Source organism: Gadus macrocephalus, chromosome 20 (genome assembly GCF_031168955.1).
Source record: "Gadus macrocephalus chromosome 20, ASM3116895v1".
Classification (NCBI taxonomy): domain Eukaryota; kingdom Metazoa; phylum Chordata; class Actinopteri; order Gadiformes; family Gadidae; genus Gadus; species Gadus macrocephalus.
In genome coordinates this window covers 22,404,015-22,424,438 of record NC_082401.1, presented here as the reverse complement: position 1 = coordinate 22,424,438, position 20,424 = coordinate 22,404,015, and the positions used below count along the sequence as shown (strand labels likewise).

Here is a 20,424-nt window from a genome sequence, read left to right as displayed (position 1 = left end):
ACTATTATTAGCTGGCATGTTGAAGAAGTTGAAGAAGTGGAACATGTTGGCTGCGGCGCTGCTATGGCTGTTACCAGCATGGTTGCCATGTCGCTCTCGTGACTTCGTCACACTCTCTGGCCAATCAGTGGCCGGCCGTCTGCCGACGTCACCTTTTAGCATTGGCTCAGCTCGCTTGGAACCTAGAGCGAGGCGGTACTAAAAAAAAGCAGCCACTTCAGGTACCAGATACCATGTTTTCGCGGTGGAAACGCAAAAAATGCGAGCTGAGTCGAGTCGAGTCGTGTCGAGCTGGTACCATGCAGTGGAAAAGCGGCATAAGTGTATAGTCACCTCATATAGCTTAAACAAGTAACTGACAATACCGACTTATTTAGAAACCCTACCTGTTAATTGTGGTGCTTGAAAGGACGGTACCGGGGTGTAGGGCTCTTGTAGGCCGTCGGCTCCATAGCTGTCCCCATACATCTGATGATGAGGGGAGCCAAGGTTCCCACTAGAATTGTGCTTCAGATCGTGGACCTCATTCTACAATGTAAAGAAAATACGTCTGAGTTCCTACACACAAACAATCCATGTTTGGTGGTTGGAAAGTAGTTACAGCCCCATTTTATTACTTATTTTGTACACACGCACAGCTGCACAATAACAACAAATGTACAGTAGAGGGTGATTTATCACCAGACTACACAACCAATGTGCAGAACATCTGAATAGATAAAAGGCAAGAAAAAGGTCTCAGCCTTTCTTTCAAACTGTAGATGCGCATAGTTTTTTTGTTTAATGATTGATCAAATGCCCAAGGGTTACACAGAGATTACGGTAAATCATATTTTGACTTTAATAGAGAGGACTCCGATCACGAGATTTTGCGACTACCAAAACTGCATGCTAGCGTGCTCAGATTGCAATACCACAAAAATACAACATAAAAAAAACTTACTTTGAGAGCTTCTACTTGCTGGCAGAGCATCTGTAGCAGAGACTTTTGATCCTCGACCCAATGCGGTGGTGTCTTAGGAGACATCTGTTGATAATGTAAAGAAAACCTTGTAAGTTATGGAAAACATCAGCCACAGGTTTATTCAATTAGTCAACCCATTTATAAATGAAAAATTACCAACCAGGTGTATTTTGGAGGGAGAAACTGTGCTTTTATTAGGCGACGTGGTTGGGAAGTTGATGCGGGAGAAAGTTGCGGTAGTTTCTGGTGTGGACCGGGTTGGTGCTCTTCGGGCTCCTCCCTTCTCCTCTTTCTCCTCTGCAATCTCACCAATCTCTTCCAGCTGCTGATTCACCTCATTCAAGAGGTCCATCACATCTTCCATGGATATCGGCAGCTAGGGTAGAATTGTTTTATCACTGACTTATACCTCTAGAGGAAACAATTCACCCCATAATTATGTCCACAACAAACCTGCTCCAGGTCATCTGAATGGTAGATCTTCGACAGGTAAGTTCTGAACTTCTTGAGGAACATGATACACCGGTCTTGTGTCTCCTCTACCCCACTGCCTGCCTCCTCTGACAGCCTTTGGTAGATCTGTGGAGAATATCAATGAAAGGCAGCCTCTACTTAAACCAAAACAAATGAATGCTGCTGATCTGCTAGTGGCAACACAATAATGGTCAACACCAACCCAAGTACAATTAGTTCATTCAAGTAATTTGAAACTTGGACTTGCCCGTGCAAGATGCCAGGAAGATGACACGTTATTGATCGTTTCCAGGGTGGAAATGGCTTCTTCCGTCTTACCCTCTACGTCCAAGAGAGACGCAAATCCTATCATGGCTTCTTCCTCATAGCCCTTCACAATTGAGATCTGAAAGTAGGAAAAAGTTAACAGCAGTTAACAAACTAACTGTTGCAGTCTTGTATGCATGCAACATAGTCTTAAACTGTAAAGAAATTATCAAATTAAATAATAATAATTTACCTGGATATCTCTGTTGGAGAAATGAATGAAGAGGGGGTCAAGGGGTTCTGGTATGCTTCGCCTGTTTTTGATCTTGTCCAAGAGAGGAAGAGCAGCCTTCCAGTAGTGGACACTACGGCCAATGTATTCCTTCTGGTCATAGTATGAGTTCACCTCCATGCCCTGAGGAGATAAATCTGGTTAAATGAAGATTATGTAAAAAGTCTGAGCATAGTTATAAACAGAGAAATACTACTGTTTTAATCAAAGCCAAGTAAAAAATTAAGATTCAACATTAAATGAGAAATCCGCTGTAAAATGGATCTGGGATGTTTAGTATGAGTTGGAATGTTCGTTTGGGAGCAAAAAAGCACAAGACGCATTCTTAAGTTGGCTGTTTTTAGCCGATTCTACCAAAACGCTATGAACTTGGAACGACAGGGGCATGTCTCATGGTAAAAACTAAATCGCTATATCATACCACTTACAAGGCTAGAAGTAGCCCGACACTTATTTGGTAGTATAATAAGGGTCTTAACATGTAAAACGAGGCATTGATAACTTTGTAAGTTCACAGATTGTTTATTAAAAAGGACATTTTAGACACACAATACCATCAGTAGTTCACCCGTCGATGCCATCTTGTCTTTAAGACTCTATCCGTGTATAACACGTAAGCTCTGTGTGCCAATCTACTTATCGAGTCTTAAAGACAAGATGGCGTCGACGGGTGAACTACTGATGGTATTGTGTGTATAAAATGTCCTTTTAATAAACAATCTGTACACTTACAAAGTTATCAGTGCCTCGTTTTATATGTTAGGACCCTTATTATACTACCTAAGAAGTCTCGGGCTACTTCTAGCCTTTTAAGTTGTTTAAAATAGCGATTTAGTTTTTACCATGAGACTTGCCCCTATCGTTCCAAGTTTGCGAACTTAAGAATGCGCCTATATGCGCTTTTTTGCTCCCAAACGAACAATACAACTCGTTATCATTCCAAACATATCCCAGATCCATTTTACACCAGATTTTTCCTTTAACCGAACGTCAACAAGGTGAAGGCACACACATGCACACAAGTATTGGGTAACCTGCTAGGTGCTAAACACTGGATACATGCTCACCATCTGGCTGAGATGTTGAGCCCAGGAAATAGCGAGTGCTGGCTGCAAGCCGTGTTTCTCTCCTGCTCTGAGTGAACTCAGACCATGCTGCACAACCATACGCAGCTTGGCTGACGTGCCAGTTCTGCAAAATATAAATGCAAAATTGATGCAATGTAGAGTACTTCTAAAACACTGAGGGAGTCCGACAGTTGGACAATTCTTATAAAGCTCATCTAGAATATCGAACATTTTTCGTGAAGTTTTGCTTCTGAGGAATGTAATAACCCAAGGTCTAAATCTTGGGAGTATATTCCATGAGTTCCAAAACTCTATAGCATATTACCCTCAATATAGTATCTATGTCATAAATAAAAAAAACACCCATTATTTATTTTTACCAACCAGAACGGAATTCATATCATCACCTCGGCTTTCAAGTTTTGTCATAAAAAAAACTAAAAAAAAGACAAATATTTTGCGGGGTGTAAAAGGGTGTCAGTTGAAAAAATTGGAATGCCTTTGGCCTTCATTGTGGCCCCATGCAGATCTCTCAATAAACGTACAGGGCTTGTTTATGGATGAGACTGTAGATGGCATCCCACCACTCCCTCTGCCGATCGGTGGACAGGGAGCGCAGTAGAGGAAGAGGAAGGCATCGGGGCTGGCTGAGCGGCTGCTGGCCGACACAGCTGATCTTAGCGGTCTCCTGGAGCTGGCTATGGCAGCAGAAGACCACCCCGCACACAAACACCTTGAGAAAAGAAGATGACATCAATCAGAATGGAAGCTACCTTCAACAGGAGCAACTTTTAGTCTTTGAATAGTTTAGATTTCCTATATGTGAAGTGAACCATCATGATTTTTAGAAGATTATACCGAAATACTGTATCATTCTTAGAAAAACTGGAAATTAAATTGGAGCTTGAATAAGGTCTGAATGTCAAACCCCATTTGAAAGTAGTTTGATAAAATTGTGGAAACCCAACCAAAACGAATAAAACATGAGTGAAACAAATGAGGCCTTGTGTACCCCTTTGATACGACTGCCCTCTCAAGCAGTAGTTAAACCTTCACATCAGACCTGCATTGTGATAACAGGGTTCATATATAGGGAGTACACCTCTACCTGATGATTCCCAATGCTGGAAGATATGATCAGGTTTTCAAACAGGGTTTGTTTTTAAAGTAACATCAAGTCCCTGGAAAGTACCTCCAGGTCCAGCAGGGAGATGGACTCGGGAGCATTGGTGTCAAGCTTGGATGTTTCCAGGTTGAGTCTTGGGAAGAGCTGCTTGAGCCACTCTCGCAGGGCTGGCCTCTGGGCCAACAAGGTCCACTGCAGGCCCAGCCAGCTCAGGTGCTGCAAGTCTCCTCCATGGAGCATGATGGAACCTACAGAACCAAATTACACATATATTACTTTTTTTGCAAGGTCTTAAAAGTGGCAGAATAACTTGACTAGTGGTAACCTCGAACTTTCGTTGATTTGAGTCCGATTAAAAAATACATTTGGTTGTCGTCTCCTTAATCTAATCCTCGCGTCTGTAAAATTGTGCTTGTTTAACAGAGGGACGGATAGACTGGGAGCATGGTGGGGCTAAATGAATGATACCACAGCATTGTTTGGCTTCAAGAAGGAAAACGTATGAGTTATACGGTGATTGGTTTAAGGGGGGGAATCTGTCTTTTCTAAGGCTTTTTCTAAAGCTCATAGCAGCCTATATTTTATTAATATTGTATATTTTGTAAAAAAAAATTTGCAGATACCAAAATCAACGTTTTGGTATTTTGGTATACAACTTGTTGTCAGAGACGGTGAGTCATTTAGCAGTCGCTTTGCTTGCCTAAAGACAGCTGTGGGAAATCCAGATAGGCCAATTGATTGATAGAAGTTTCGAGCGTTTGAACCATTCGGCCTCAATAGGTCTGGCCTGAAGATTCAGACTCGACCATGCAGTTGTGTAAAGTGCTGTCGAGGACACCCCTGTACTCCACTTACCATTGTCCCACTTAGCCAGCTGAGAGAATTCTGGGACTTGTGTGTTGATGGAACCGAAGTCATCATTGGCCATGAAGGAGGCACTTGTGGAGGACTGCTCTCCAAACAGGAGCTCAAAAAGAGAGCCCTGCCCGATGCGATTACCAAATGCTTCCACCACCTACAATACAATAAAATGTACAATGTATGAATAGGAAAGGCAGCTCGAATACATCAATACCAAAGTCAAGAAAAAAAACATGCAGCATAAGATGGTTGTTTGAGCTGAAAAGTGATGAAATGGTAAACGATTGTTCGACTGACCTCGGTGATAAAGGTCTGTGGGTCCGAGCCGAGGTTGAGCAGCATGTGCCCAGCCTGGCTCTGTCTATCGTTGGCCATCAGCTCCAACAGCTGGGGCGCCAACTGATCTCCTTTAGTAAGTTTAAGCTTTGGTCTGGGCACCTAAAATGACAAAGCAAAATTGATATTTAACTTTTCGAACAACTCCATCCAACTGCTCACTCGCCTTCCTCCACCTTTATGTTCTCTACTGACCAGCCATCAATCACTGACATCATCATTGTTAGGGGCTATGTATACAGTAGTATAATAACGCCATTTTACTATAAAGTTGCACTGTTTAATTATGACGTGCACTTTTAAACCAACGAACTGGGTGTGTGCTGTATGCTACGTTTTATTGTCGGGAACAGTCACACTTTTAATATAGAAACCTTTCTAGGTCCTATAAGCATGTACCTGGTAAGACAACAGGAAGCAGAGGGTGGCCAAGTCGGTCACAGCTCTCCAGTTCTGCTCACGCTCTTGGGCCATTTTCAGTAGGAGGGTACCAGTGTGCAGGTAAAGGTGAGCTCGCATTTCTCCAAACACCTCGCACAGCTCGTCTGTCTGGCCACCTGCTGTGGCACTCACAGACCGCATGGCTTCATCAAAACTAAAAATAAATAAAAACACAAACAAGCACATACATTATATGTGGTTTATTTCAAAGGGGTTATGCCGCACAGCGCTTTGGAGATCTTAGAGAGTTGGGTTTAATCAATGCTTATGCCGTCTGCGTGGGCGTATGCAAACACACTAAACCTACCTTCTCAGGGCATCAAGTGCGGGCAGCACTCCACTGACTGATAGTTTGAGTCTCAACAGGTTGCAGTGGGCCAGAAGCAGCTCTCCTTTAAGGCGACGACACAGCTTTTCATTGTTGGAGACACCGGGCTGGGCCAGGTATTCCTTAAAACACATGCCAAGTCAGATGCAAGATTAAAAGGTGAAAATTTCACTCTTTTTTTTTTAAATCTTTTTTTATCCAAAACACATAATGGCTGACCTGCAGTGTGTCGGCCACCACGGAGTTCCAATCCAGACTTTTGCGTAGCTGGCCCTTTTTCTCATGGCTCAAGCAGTGCTCCACAGCCTCGTCCAGGCGGCCATCTTTAGAGTACAGCTCAACCAGCTTTATGTTCACGTGGACATCGGCTGGGCGCACCGCTAACTCAGACTGCAGAAGATCGAAAAGGCGGTTCCATCCCTGTTGGCCCTGACGGCTGAGCAGCTTCTCCTGATCAGGGAAACAAATGTACATAGATGAGGGGTACGAGGACGATGGAGGGGGTAACCATTCACTCCGCTCATGATTTGGTTTGATTCCCGATATTGGGTTTGCGATTCGATTCTCCAAAGTAAATGAGAATATACTGTGTATATATATATATATATATATATATATATATATATACACACATACATACTGAGTTGTAATACGACAGGAAGAGATGTTAAATTGAGGTATTTAGGTTTGAGACAGAATAAGTCTGTGGCTACAGAGAAGACTGGAGAATTAAGAAGAGTGAACAAGTTGTACTGGTGTTATAGTGAAAAGGGCCCGACCGATTCATCGGCCTGCCGATTTAATCGGCCGATTATAGCCTTTTTGATCTGCCAAAAAGACGCCGATTACAACCGTTTTTTTTTTTTTTTTTAATAAATGTTATTGCGCTTAGTATCCTGCAGATTGCGTTCCTACTCGCCTTGCTAACTAACAACTTTAGCTGGAGTAAAAAAGAGGCGATTGAATTTTACCGTACAACATGAAAGCACGCTCGCTCAGGCAGCTGCGCGCTCACCTCACCAATGTACACAAGACGCGTTGTTTGAGCATGTTGTGCCTGTTTTTCTTTAGGTCCCAGGCCATGTTAATTTGTTATACTGTAGACTCTAACGGTGAGACCATACTGCTCAGCACGCACGTGTTAGTCACTGCTCACGAGCGCAGCACATTGGGAGTTAGTTATTTATTTTACATTTTACATTACACTCATTTTTGACTGTAAATGTATTCTAAACACTCAAAGGTTCTGTATTCAATTCACATATTCGTCAAAAGTGTTTAAAGTATATTTAAGGTATCAAAAACTACGTTTTATAGGCTTTTTTTTGTTTTGTTTTTAATCGGCCGATTCAATCGTAATCGTAATTTTTCTCTGAAAATAATCGGCATCGGCACTCAAAAATCAATATCGGTCGGGCCCTAATAGTGAATGAAGGCTTACTGAATTAACTGTTCAAAATGTTCTATCCGGGAGACTGAACGTTACGCTACGTGAGCCTAAAGGAATACCATATTGTTGGCATGTGGCCGTTCATCATTGGTTATAGAAATAATAATTACTACAAGATAACTAATGCTTCATGATCAAATGATGAATTGCCCAAACGACAATCTTTTTAAAAGTTGTATTAAAGTATCTGAACCAGCTTTGCCTTTCTCATTAGTCTTGTTTACATGTGATGTACTGTAGGTTACTGCAGTTCTATGCATACAAAACAAGAACCGAAAAACAGGAGCCATAGTATAGTAGCAGCATTCAGCTCCATTTGTGCATAACCTGCTACAGACTAGAGAGTGTGACACATTGATGTTGAACAAAGGGTTAGGGTTCATTTAATATTAACATTGGTATGTTGTTTTTAATGGTTGAAAATAGCTTGCAGTTGATCTCACCTTGAGGTTGAAGACAGCGGGGTTACCAGGGAGCAGCTTGTTGGCCTTCTCCACCCAGAACTCTGCCCTGCTGTCAGTTGGATCCTTACTGCACAGCAACTCAGCCACCTTCAGAACCAGGTCCTTCTGTGCTGGGTTCAGGTCCACTGACCGCTACACACAGACAGAACTCTTTAATGTAGTTTACCTTCAACAGTGGAAGCATTGCAGATGGCTACAGTATACGTGATTAAATACCTTATAACATCCAACTGCTTTGTCAACTTCTCCCTCTTTCTCAAAGAGCTGACCAAGGAATTTGTGTGCTTTGGGGTCCCTCTCTTGGATTTTAAGATACTCGGACACATGTCTAAAGACAAAACAAAAATGTACGCATGCAAATTTAAACAAACTCCAAAACAAAATGGTTTTCCAATGGTTTCCTTTGAATAAAAAAGGCTTACCTTTTAGCAAGTTCATACTCCTTCGCCTCAAAATACAGCTTGGCAAATAAAAAGCCTTTGATTGGCTTCTGTAGAAGAAATGACAGCATAGGATATTCAAGTCATGAAAGTTGGACATGGTCGTTTGAACTAGACGACTATTAATTCAACAAGCTCAGAAAACCATATTCGACCGGAAAGCTACGACGAACCAATATGCGTAGTGAATAACATTATATTAAGTCATGTTTAACGTTAACTACTTAATAAAGGACAGGGGCAACGTCCCACAGCCAGACATCGCGGACGAAGCAGCGCGACTCGGGATTCTACCGCGCATTTCCAATGGAGGACACGGTCAAGACTCAAGCTAACAAAATAGTGAACTAGAAACGGTAACGTTTCAACGAACCACAATATTCTGCTAGTTTCTCCTTGCAGAGACTTCAGTATGGTTAACATATTAGCTTTATGTTTGTAGTGGGTACAACTTGCTGATTCGCCATAACGTTTAGCACATGCTGGTATAAACATGATGGCTGAACGGCTAATTTTAGCCACCGGCTCAGCTCAACTCACCTCTTTGAGCGAAGGGGACGAACTGTGTACTGAAGAGATATAGCGATCCACTTCAGCCTTACTTCGCCTCATGGCTTCGGAAATGGATGTTAGAGCTCTATACTAATGTGTGGCAGAAGGTATTGTTGAAGGATAATTAGAAATAGTGGTCGTAATTTCTCAAATCGTTACTGCCTCAATAGCTCTTCCGCCATCATGGTGACAGTGCGCAGTCTCGTAACAGCAAATGGCAGCAATGGTTGTTTAGTCACGTGGGTGGGAGACTCCTTTGTCATTGGCTTGTTTGAGTTGACGGATAATACGAAATTGAAACTTTGAATCGCCGATTGACGCACTTTTACTATGAAGTGGTTCGCACCCGGCCTAGAACAGTCTCTTGACCGACAGAACCGTGAATAACCCAAGCGTCATTATTTAATTAAATTAAAAAAACAGTCTGTTCTCGAATCGAGTGAAGTAACGTGGATAAAATATTATCATTGAATGGTAAATATTATATACAAATTGGCAGCTCAAGAATATTTATTAAGATCATTAATATTAATATTTATTGAGAAAAATATAATGCATGACATTTACATGAGGAAAATAAAATCAGTATAAAACATGCACCTTCAAGAGTAACAAAGAAGAAGCTGAATACAATAGCATAAAGAAAATGTTTATTTTCCAACAAAAATCTCTTCTGAGATGCCAACAGACACACTGCCCATTAAACCATTAATAGGCCAGCATTGTGTGTATAAATATAAATCGAGCTAAAATAGATTGTAGTGAAAAAATGCGGGATTTACAATTTGATGAGTCAACAATCGTTTTATTACAACTAACATTCACAATGCTATATGTCCTGTATAACAACATTGGAATGTGTTCTTTAAATTACTTCAAAAGTTTTCATTTATTACAGAATATTGATGCTGCAGTGAAATGGTTACAGTGTATCCTGATGAGAAAGCCATCCCTGAGGAATTCAGAATACCCCCTCAAGTAGATCTTTTGTTGCACTCATGGTGATCATGACACAAGCTTACAAAAAACCCGGACAATGGTTGGCGTGATTAGAGTTAAAGTTAATCAATTGTGAAGACATTGTTAAAACAAAATAAACTTTCAAGATCAGTATGCTTAGCATTTTGTAAGCGCAATCATTTTTTATATTTATTATCCAGCAATGTCATTTCCAGGATTTAGACAATTAAATTAGTTAATTACGGTACTTGGATTGATAAACTGGTATAAACTGGATTGCATTTTTGAGCAAGGGACAGTTTTAACAGTGCTGTTCAGCTTATTTCAAACATGAAATTTGCCCAATTATAATAATAAAATATGAGGTAGTGGGCAACGCTTTAAATCCATCTGCCAGTGTGGGATCTGTTTCAGATGTAAATACTTTAGGGCAAAAACAATACTATTAATTACTACAATTGCTCCATCATTTGCGGGCAAACTTCTAAAATAATATCCTAGTTACAATATGAAATACACATATTCATGATTACTTCCGTGGCATAGGTTCTGAAAGCTTCTTGAGTCTTTTCTTCAGCTCAAGGGGAAACTTCTGGTAACACTTTTTACACACTGGTTTCATGTCAAACTCCACAAACTTGTTCCTTCAGAAAGAAAAGACACAAAAAGGAAAGAAAATAAAAAGGCGTTGTCACTATCTTCTCCAAAACATGTCTCATGCAGGTAAAATATCTGTATTATTTACTTACCATTACTTACCAGTATTTATTATTTATTTTTGGAAATATAATATTGTTAATATCATAAGAAAAACGGTTGTATATAAAAACAGAGTGTAACAGCATTATCATATGATCCTATTTTGCCAAAGACCACATTTGCAACAGAGAGTGGGTGCATAAGGGGTGCTCTTCTAAGTATACACTCATAGAAGATCAAACAGAAGTGATGAAGGCTTCATCGTGCACCAATCATCCAGAAAATCCAGTGTTGGAGAAATAGATACAGTGAATGGGCCCCCCCTGTTTGTAAAGCAGAGGAAATTGTGATACAAAGAGATGTAGTCAAATTCTTGACAATCTGGACTGTTATTTGGTTTGAAAAATAAATAATAAAGTATTTCCCCAAACTATTGCTATAATGAATGTGTCTTATTACAACCATTAACTACATTATACATTCTATAATACCATACTCCTTATTTCAAGTCTAAAGGAAAGTGAGTACGCCATATTTTGCAGTATAAAGAGCCGCATAATTACATTGAAACAATCAAGATGAAATTGATGGAAGAAAATAAAGATTGAGACTAACCAAAGCACATGGAATCAAGCAGAGATGGATGGTAAAATAATTAGAGGCAAATGGGGATGAATAACTTTTTCTTCTTGTCTTTGGAGTTGTGCTCGGTCCTCGACAACCGGTATCTCATGTCTTCTGGCATTCGATCATAGCAGCGCTTACATACTGGTTTCAGATCCACCTCTACAAATTTATCTCTGCCAGAACCCAGAAGCCAGCATGAAAAGGGAGTTGAAAGAGAAGATGTTTAGATAAGCAAAAAGCACATGAAGGGAAGTGAATAAAGCAGAAGAAATGAAAGTCATGCAGAGGGGAAGAAGGATAAGGAGGCAATGAGGAAGCACATTGATGAGGATGTTGCAGAACGCTACAGATCATAATGTTGACAGACTTACTTGAGAGTGAGCTTGGTGTTGCAGGTGGAACAGGAGAAACAGTTGATACACCAGGCTTTGTTTAGGGCCGACACCACTAAATCATGGAGGAGCACATATTCTTGCATTAATTTATATAGATATATGTATATTTATATACTGTATATACATACACACTTGTGTGTGTAGGCCTTTATATGCACACCCAAGTGTATACATGCATACATAAAAACAAAATTACTAACACATTTGAGTGTACCTACCATCTCCCTCAATGACACGGTTACAGTGGTAGCAAACATCCCCAAACAGCTGAAGAAAGGATAAACAATGCAGAAGGCCGTACTTAAAGTCTTAATACAAAGTACTGTAATCAAAAGAAAAACACACAAATCTTAAAACTGCCTTAAATCGCAGGCTGGAAATTACTGCCATTAAAAGGAATCATATCACCTACATTTGGAAATGTATCCCACCATAGAGTGGGGCCTTATTCTGGAATTTACCTGGTTGTAGTGGACCTCGCAGTATGCCAGGCCTTTGCGTTCATAATGGCGATGCCCCAGGAAAGGTTTCTCACACTTGGCACACACAAAATGCTGGAACAAAAAACAAGCCATGCTCAAATGATTAGCCTAAATTCCCAGAAGTGTTCCTGGTTATTTTAGCATCCACATAGTTTGTCCTTTTGAATTATTTTTTATAGGAAACTTTGGAAACTTTCCTACTTTGGAAACTTTGTTTCTTAACTTAATAAAAGACAGGTGTGAAGAGGGAGAAGAAAACGTGTGACAATGGGCAAACTAAGGTCAAGAGAGTAACATACAGAGGGCAACAGGGAATACTTCTGACAATAAGATTATAAGATCATTAAAACATTAAGAACACACATTATGGTGTGTTCGAGACTAGAGGTTCAATACCAGTAGGAGATTTTTGTAACCACAAGGAAGTAGAAAATGCGATGCATGTGCCAAAAAAGTTTTTTCTTCCTCATTTTATCTATGAAAGTCATTCTGTCTCTATCCCTCCACCAGAGGGAACCAGTGTCATCACGTCATTCTTTGTTCTCTACAAACGCAAAAATGTCCCATGTTTTCTGTTGGGCATATATTCGAAGGCTATATTCATGAACAGCCGTTTGTCCTTAAGAACTTTAGCTCTTAGTCTTGTCAACCTACATAAGCCTACATGTTGGTTCTTTTTATGTTGATTAATGACTAATGAACTGACTTTCATTACATTTTATGAAGCAAATTACTACCAGAGCTAATAGCAGATTACATCTGACACATAGAAAAGTTAGGATTTGTATAAATTGCATAAATAATGATAAAGAAACTCATTAATAGGGTAGCTTCTTTCCCTTAGCATACCTCCACATGCCATTGTTTGCCCATTGCGTTGACCACACGGCCCTCGATCGGTCTGCGGCAGGCTCCACAGATTGGAACCCCCATCTTGTCATGGCAGGGAAGGCAGTACAGCTCGCCCTTCAACTCCCTGGCATCCGATGTTAACTCCTTCCTAAAAAGTAGAAGAACCAGTTAGGAATTTTTTTTGTATTTATAGCTGTGCAAAGCTTTGCTTATATTTATTCTACTGTTATCAAATCTTGACACACGTGTGTTATGTCTGGATACATTTGGTTGTGGTTTAATGAAGCCAATATGTAATATTGTCCACTACAATGTTCAAATCCTATTTGATGTAGAACTACAACAGACGTTCTTTGTCTGTCAGGAGGTGGGCAGTATGTATGTATGTGTGTGTGTTGCGAGCTGCACCCGCAATTGTTGCAGCTGAAATGATCAGGGTGGTAGGAGTCATTTTTGAAGAGAAGTGGCTTCTCCTCGATGATGGCGTGACACTTCTGACACATGTACTTGCCCATCCCACGGGCCTTCTCACGGTTGTGGCACGGACGACACAAGTGCCTGATGGCAGGAGTGAAAAAGAACAATAGGAAGAGTAAGTGAAGTAAATAAATGATGATTCGAGTAGGGACAGGAGTGTCCACACATCTAGAGTGTGTGTGCATCAGTCTGCATACTTACCGACCAGCATTCTTGACAAAGCCCACATCAGCAAGCACATCTTGACAGATGTCACAGCAGAAACAGTCTGGGTGCCAGCTGTTGTTCATAGCCTTGATGACACGGCCAATAATGAACTCGCCTGAGAGATGAATATTTGTATTTATTATTTTATTGTAAATAGTTTGGAATTAGAAGAAGTTAGAAGTGTGCATGTAAGAATTATTAAAGACAGCGGTTATGATCCAGCATCATAACATAATAGGAGAAATCTTTTACCCACCACATTGGTGACAGCATGGAGCGAATAACATCTGAAAGTCATGCTCACAGTATTTTCTGCCTTCAAACTGCAAAAATAAAAACATGCTCAATTTGAGATAAAACAATGCATTAAACATATTGGCATCAGGCAGTTTATGCCTTTGGTTAATGATGATTATACTGTTTATGGTTTGTCTCCTTGCATGACGATTGTACTGAAGCATAACTAAGTTATGGCTAACTCAGTGAACATGTAGGAACCATACTTCCATCTTAAACATAATGGGCATAATCTTCATAGACAGACAGACAGATGGATAGATGGAGACCTCACCTCGTAGAAAAGTCCCTCTGGGAACTGCTGGAAACATTGAGCACAGACAAAACACTGCTCATGGTAAAGTTCCCCATTGCTGTTCACTATCTTCTCGGCCGGAGCGAAGGTCCCCTTGCAGCGCTCACACATGGCGTTCGCCAGGGCATTCGCCATGTTACTGGAGGGAAGAGAAGGGAAGAGAACATCAGAGAGATGAGGAGAGAGGAGTAGTAAAAAACTAGTTAAAATCCTCTCAAGAATATGAGAGGATATGTGAAGAGAGGTGAATCAAATTGAGTTGAGGTATTATGAAGCATAACAAAAATACATGTTATTAGACTTTTTTCTGTCATTTCAATCTTGCTTTCTACCATCCTGGCACTTCAGAGGTTGTAATCCCAACATTGATGAATGATTGGCTAAGGTAGTTGTTTCTATGCAAAATGCTGATCTTTATGTATAAAACAAAATGATATCGAGGTAACAGATCGTGGGAACCTCATATAATTTGGACCTTGAACACAACAACTGTCTCACAGGGTTTTTGAGAACAGATACTCCCAATTACCCCGGTTGCTCGACCAGCAGGTCACAGACAAATGTCAGAAACTTGGTTCAAAAAGTGGTGAGTAATCGATCATTAAAGTTGTATCATTCCTCAAGTGAAAGCACTTGGGGGAAAGAACGTTATATTTATATATATACCCCAAGTGTGCTCTGGTCTATACACCTCCAATGCAGACATACTTGGCCTATTTCACCTTGCATACCGTCTGTCTCGGCACTGAAATAGACTTCACGGCGCCTTCCATGACATTGACCAGGAAGCAGCTGAGTGGCAGCTAATAGCTATTCCTGCACATACACAGCAACCTAGAACTTTGACGAGTCACACCTACAGCAAGAAGCATGTTGGAATTCTTTCTGGCACAAATAAACCAAGTACCGCCAGAAACAGCCGAAAAGCATTTCTGATCTTCTTCCCTATATTTTATATTTTCTGTAAATATATTGTGCATGCATACCTTATCCTCACATTTTTTGTACTTATGGAATCGTTCTCATAAATTTTTGGAAGAATTGGCAATTGTTTTTGTTATATTTGTATTGCCTGGATTTTTTTGGTTTCTATTTTTTTCTTACATTTAACCTCTTCTCTTTCTTCTATTAACTTGAGATGAGCAATTGTAACAGTAACAATTTTCCCCAGTATCAATAAAGAAACCTAAATATGGATATGACTAATATGTGACTGAGGTTGGTCAAGAAGGAACTAGATTGCAAAATGTGTGTCCGATCTCCAAAAATAAAAAAATACCTCCACAAGGATATCTTTTTGCCTCTTGCCAGGCCGTTATTGTAAATAAGAATTTATGAATGATTAACTTGATTGGTAAAATAAAGGTTGATGATGATTAGTCACTACATAAAGCATATATTTTTTAAAGACTCACTAAACTAACCAATCATTTATTCTTAATACAGGCAAACCAACACAAACGGAATGCGAATCCATTGTGTTTTCAGCCTTGCAGACGCACACGTAGACGTACACACACTCACATGAGCACACACACAAACACACACACACAGACACACAGTCAGACACAGTCAGACACACACACACACACACACACCCACACCCACACCCACACACACACACACACGCACACATACACAATCACACACGCGCGTGTGTGCGCACAAGCACGCATGCACACTAGCACACACGTGATCACTTAATCTTCTCACGTGATCACTTACAAGCGGGCGTAAAAGTCACAGAACTCTTTGTACACTTTAACGTCACTCTTCCGTCTCTGGGCCTTGGAAACAGGCACCTCTGCTTCTCCACTGTCCCCAAAGCGGAGGCCGCCCGGCTCCTCGCCCACCCCCCGACGAGGGGGGTCCGGACACTCCCCATCTTCAGGTATCAGTGGAGGCAGGGTACGGCCATTCATCTTGAATGTTGTAATCCACCGGAGCCGGTAAAGAGCAGAGCTAGCCTAATGGGATCTATCAGTTCAGCCGGTCGGTTCAATCCACTTTGTGTCTGACTCTGTGGTCCTGCCCATCAACCAACATTAGCTTTATCTCGGGAACAGGCTGGAGATAATGTCAAATCCACCACAAAAGGGTAGAAGTGGTTGTACGAGGGGAGCTGTAGCTTTCCAGTTTGTCGCTTCCAACTCTGCCGTATCCCCTCGCTCTCTCTGCTTTAGTCTTCAGCCGTCCCCTCTCTCAGACTCAGACAAATCTGTGACTTCCTCACTCCCCCCCCCCCCCACATCTCACCCACTGGACCACCCCTCGTGTCACACACATACAAGCTATTCTTGGGTCGGTTACTCATCCCTGACGCCAGAGGGTCCCCTGTAACCCCCCCCCCCCACACACACACACACACACACACACACACACACACACACACACACACACACACACACACACACACACACACACACACACACACACACACACACACGACCATATGATTCAATTTACCTGTAACCTCACCTTGGATAAACTCATCTGCTTAATGTGATTCAGTAATGTTCATATTGGGTCTCATGAATAGAGGGCAATACCAGTAGTGTATAATGGGGAAAGTTAATGTTGGTGTTGCTTTATTTCAAAAAGGCTGTGGTAATAAATCAAAAAGGTTGTCTAATGCAACTGAGGACAAGAAACTTGACACCACTGATCTTTCAAAAGGCTTTGGAGGTGCACAATGTGAGAGAGAGAGAGAGGCTGAAGCTTGATATTTATTAAAGTCAAAAACACTTGATTATATTCCTGTATTTGTGGGTGGGCATGTGTGTGTGTGTGTTAGTTGGGGTGTGTGTGGTTGTGTGTGTATTGCTTCCTTTGGCATTTGAGGCCTCTGCATGGCCATTCCGCAAATAGACGTCAGTGTAGCCTCAACTCCAAACTACCAAACTAGGTGCTGTCAGCTGTTGTTTTCAGTGCTGGGCTGACCTGCATTGTGTGAGGAACTGTCCACACACAATTTAAACACCTTCTGAAAGCCTGAAACATAAGGAAGCAAACTGATAGGGCAAAGAGTTGAGGATTATTTTCCGATTTAATCCCTTTGTGAAGACCCCAATCCAAAAACCTTCATCAATAGCTATTATTCCTAAAGTTGTTTATTTATTTGACCATCATTTATTCAGGAAGTCTCATTGAGGTTAGGCTCTAATCACAATCACAAACACATGACACATAGAGACAAATTACATGAACAATGAAATATGCATATTTTCACGTAATATATCAGTATTTCCTGTGTTTGTTTTATGTTGTTTTTAAAAGAAACATTTTCAGACTCCCATTTTATTTTCTGGGCAGCATGTTTCGATTTTATAATTTCTGAAGTATGCACTCACAGTATACACACCCACAGCAGCTGTGATCATACAACGTGCTTATCAGATACCTTTTGAGATCTATAGCAAAAGAAAAATCTCAAATCCAGAGGAAGTTTAGTTGATTGACATGGGGCAAGGCCAGGAACAAAACAGGAAACACACACAAGGCACGCCTTTAGATAATAATGTGTTGAAAGTAGGGACAAGAGTATAAAGGAGAGTCTTGGTCCATTGAAAACATAAATTGAGACAAAGGCAGGAAGACGTACTTAAAAATAGGGGTGTAATAGAAAGGTAGTATTGATTTGAATCGAATGTAAGTGACTTGCATTCGCCCCGAGTTACATCGAAATGGCTGAAAGTTTATTGCCCAACATTGTCTGCAGTTGGTCCACTGTCTTTTTACTTAGTTTGTTTCCAATGGAATCTACTTATATTTGTTTGCAGTGTCAGTTAACATGTTGAAAGGAGAGTCACGTTATTGTCCTAAATTCTGTGTTCTCAGAATGATAGGTTGAATGAATCCAGAGTAGAACACTTAATTCCTTACTAATTGCCTTCCGTAAAGTTACGTTAAATGTAAACATTTAATTGTGTTCTAATTAACAAGTTTTGAGAACCACAGTATTGTTTTAATAAATATAATCAGCCTATTAGGGTTTGGGTTTGAGACACCAGATATTAATGCTAACTTTGTTTTACTTTTATTTTTGTGGGTCTGAAGAAACAAAGTAAAATTGGGTGTCATTTACACAGCATAACTATGGAAGCTATTCATATTCGAGGCTAAACTGTATTTAACAATAAATAATAATAATCATTTGAAGTCATATAACTTTCGTATAATTCATATCCAAGAATGATTTATATATATATATATATATAAAGCAATGGTTTTATTCAGGGTAGCACAAAAATAGAAAACAATAATTCTTTTGACGTGTATCCCTGACCCTTCTTTGAAGCAAACTCCAATGTATTCTCAGTCAGTGCTAGACAACCAAAGGCATAACTTGCAGCAAACAATCCCCCTTTCATGCATCCACGCTGTGTCAACAGTAGCTATAGCAACATAATCGGTTGCTTGGGCCGAAAACATGTTGTCTCCAGACCAATACTTTGTGAGCACACCCACACACCCACCCACATGCATGTGCATATATGCACACATTTTCCTTGATAAAAATGTTAAAAAAATCTAGATTTCCAGAATTGTTTTTAAGCTAAAAAGATACACACCACACACTGTCAAATATTCTTTGCTAGGATAGAGATGCAGTCTGTTTTCTGAGCACGTTTCTATCTGTCTTTTAGGTCTCTTTCTGCATTCCTCACATTGCAACATCCATGTATTCACTGACATGCATGCGCATGTTTCATCCACATAAAACACACACACAGACCCACACATCCACACAGGACACACAAACACACACACACACTACTACTATTCTACTATGTGTACTATTCCATTAACCTCACATAAATCGGTACGCTTTATATATTTATCTGTGTATGAGGGAAGGAGGTGGTCTTACCCAAGGCTGTGTCTAGACAAAATGCCATTGCTGTCCGGCCTCTCCTGTCTGCGTCTGTAGAGATGTGAGTTGCACAGTTCCTTCAACTGAAGAGCGTTCATCTCTCTTTATCTGCCAACACGCCCTTTCTTCCCGTCTCACCGGCTTCCTTCCTTTTTTCCTCTAGGTAAGAATACTTTTGTCACTGCCGATGATAGAAGATTCCCAGCGCAGAGAAACACTTGATGGGCAAGACAGCTCCTTGACCAACAGTCCAGCGCAGGAGACGGGTCTCCACTCGCTTGCTCTTACAATGGCAGCCAGTGTTCAACTACCTCTCGTTCACTATCTCCTCACACATACTCCAGCACACCTCCAGGGCACAAAGCCAGAGGTCGGACACACACACACACACACACACACACACACACACACACACACACACACACACACACACACACACACACACACACACACTGAGGTGTGGCTCCTTGTCAGCATACCTCAGAGCTTTGCCCCTCCCTTCCTCTCACGACAGGTAGAGGTACAGTGGGTTTCTTCCCACAAAGAAATAATGAAAAGACTGTTACTGCAACTTGGAGCTTTCTGTTGAATAAGGCTTCAGTGAAATACTTAGCGGCCCTGAATTTCAGACTGTTGCACAACAAATTATTCTCAACAATATCTATACATCTATATATTTTATAGTAAGAGTAGGCTTACACAAAAAGCTTTTGTAAGGAAGAACTTAAAAATAGTGTCTCTGCCCTTTGTTGTAGAATATAGGCCTATAGTTTGACCGATTAAAAAGGATGTGGCTATTTACGATGTCTATGCTGGCACAGATATACAAGATAATCCATCTGGATCGACGAAGGCGTACCACTTCCAGCAGAACAAGCCCAAGACGGAGATTCGCAACGCCACCCACCCCACACAGCATCAGTGTTGATGATGTGTAGCCTTGACACCGTCTGCTAGCAAACACTCGCTCCAGCTCCTGGTCCATCTCACTTTATTTAAGACCAAGTTGTGTAACAGTAGAAAGCGGCTTATGGTCATTAATTCTATGGATATTAAATGACAAACAGAAAATGTTGTCATCATGTTAGATGTATCGTTCAAATAAACAATAAATTAAGCTGGAGAGCACATATTGAGGACGTATCTTGGAAAAAAAAACATGTTTATTGCCAGGTATTGCATTTCACATAAAGAAAAAGGATGTCAATTTATTACAATA

General features: G+C 40.7%; 2 protein-coding genes across 7 annotated transcripts in view; both read right to left on the bottom strand.

Annotated features, from left to right (window-relative positions):
- Nucleotides 1-9,265, bottom strand: part of ranbp2 (RAN binding protein 2) — a 28,287-nt gene extending 19,022 nt beyond the window's left edge. For 2 of the 3 annotated variants that reach the window (XM_060039272.1, XM_060039273.1), the window contains exons 1-18: nt 9,030-9,265; nt 8,472-8,539; nt 8,266-8,377; nt 8,029-8,181; nt 6,355-6,585; nt 6,115-6,257; nt 5,766-5,961; nt 5,328-5,468; nt 5,025-5,184; nt 4,236-4,417; nt 3,589-3,776; nt 3,044-3,167; nt 1,938-2,099; nt 1,686-1,823; nt 1,418-1,543; nt 1,125-1,340; nt 944-1,027; nt 387-528 (exon numbers count right to left, since the gene is read on the bottom strand). In XM_060039272.1, coding sequence (XP_059895255.1) covers nt 387-528; nt 944-1,027; nt 1,125-1,340; nt 1,418-1,543; nt 1,686-1,823; nt 1,938-2,099; nt 3,044-3,167; nt 3,589-3,776; nt 4,236-4,417; nt 5,025-5,184; nt 5,328-5,468; nt 5,766-5,961; nt 6,115-6,257; nt 6,355-6,585; nt 8,029-8,181; nt 8,266-8,377; nt 8,472-8,539; nt 9,030-9,101 — 2,638 coding nt within the window. In that variant the 5' untranslated portion in view covers nt 9,102-9,265. The remainder of the gene's footprint in view (nt 1-386; nt 529-943; nt 1,028-1,124; nt 1,341-1,417; nt 1,544-1,685; nt 1,824-1,937; nt 2,100-3,043; nt 3,168-3,588; nt 3,777-4,235; nt 4,418-5,024; nt 5,185-5,327; nt 5,469-5,765; nt 5,962-6,114; nt 6,258-6,354; nt 6,586-8,028; nt 8,182-8,265; nt 8,378-8,471; nt 8,540-9,029) is intronic. The other variant, XM_060039274.1, reaches the window with a different exon arrangement.
- Nucleotides 9,266-9,669: 404 nt separating this feature from the next.
- LOC132448193 (LIM and senescent cell antigen-like-containing domain protein 1) lies at nt 9,670-19,602 on the bottom strand. 4 transcript variants are annotated; one of them, XM_060039285.1, is made up of 11 exons: nt 19,203-19,599; nt 14,312-14,471; nt 13,997-14,063; nt 13,735-13,855; nt 13,465-13,614; nt 13,054-13,204; nt 12,184-12,276; nt 11,941-11,989; nt 11,699-11,774; nt 11,316-11,500; nt 9,670-10,645 (listed from the first exon to the last, which is right to left on the bottom strand). In XM_060039285.1, exons 1-10 carry the CDS (start codon nt 19,301-19,303, stop codon nt 11,356-11,358), a joined length of 1,113 nt encoding a protein of 370 aa, XP_059895268.1. In that variant the 5' UTR covers nt 19,304-19,599; the 3' UTR covers nt 9,670-10,645; nt 11,316-11,355. The 4 variants fall into 4 exon arrangements, with proteins under 4 accessions (XP_059895268.1, XP_059895266.1, XP_059895269.1 ...); XM_060039283.1 differs by lacking the exon at nt 19,203-19,599 and adding an exon at nt 16,058-16,575; XM_060039286.1 differs by lacking the exon at nt 11,316-11,500 and having other exon boundaries at nt 19,203-19,602.
- Nucleotides 19,603-20,424: the final 822 nt, after the last annotated feature.

What these genes read in the sequence shown, in the direction of transcription:
- LOC132448193 (XM_060039283.1), bottom strand. Translation starts at nt 16,254, where the DNA reads ATGAATGGCCGTACCCTGCCTCCACTGATACCTGAAGATGGGGAGTGT. An exon ending in GCGAGGTCCACTACAACCAG is followed by an intron (nt 11,990 to 12,183) that starts GTAAATTCCAGA and finishes TCCTTTCTTCAG; the next exon opens with CTGTTTGGGGATGTTTGCTA. An exon ending in CCGTGTCATTGAGGGAGATG is followed by an intron (nt 11,775 to 11,940) that starts GTAGGTACACTC and finishes TCCATGATTTAG; the next exon opens with TGGTGTCGGCCCTAAACAAA.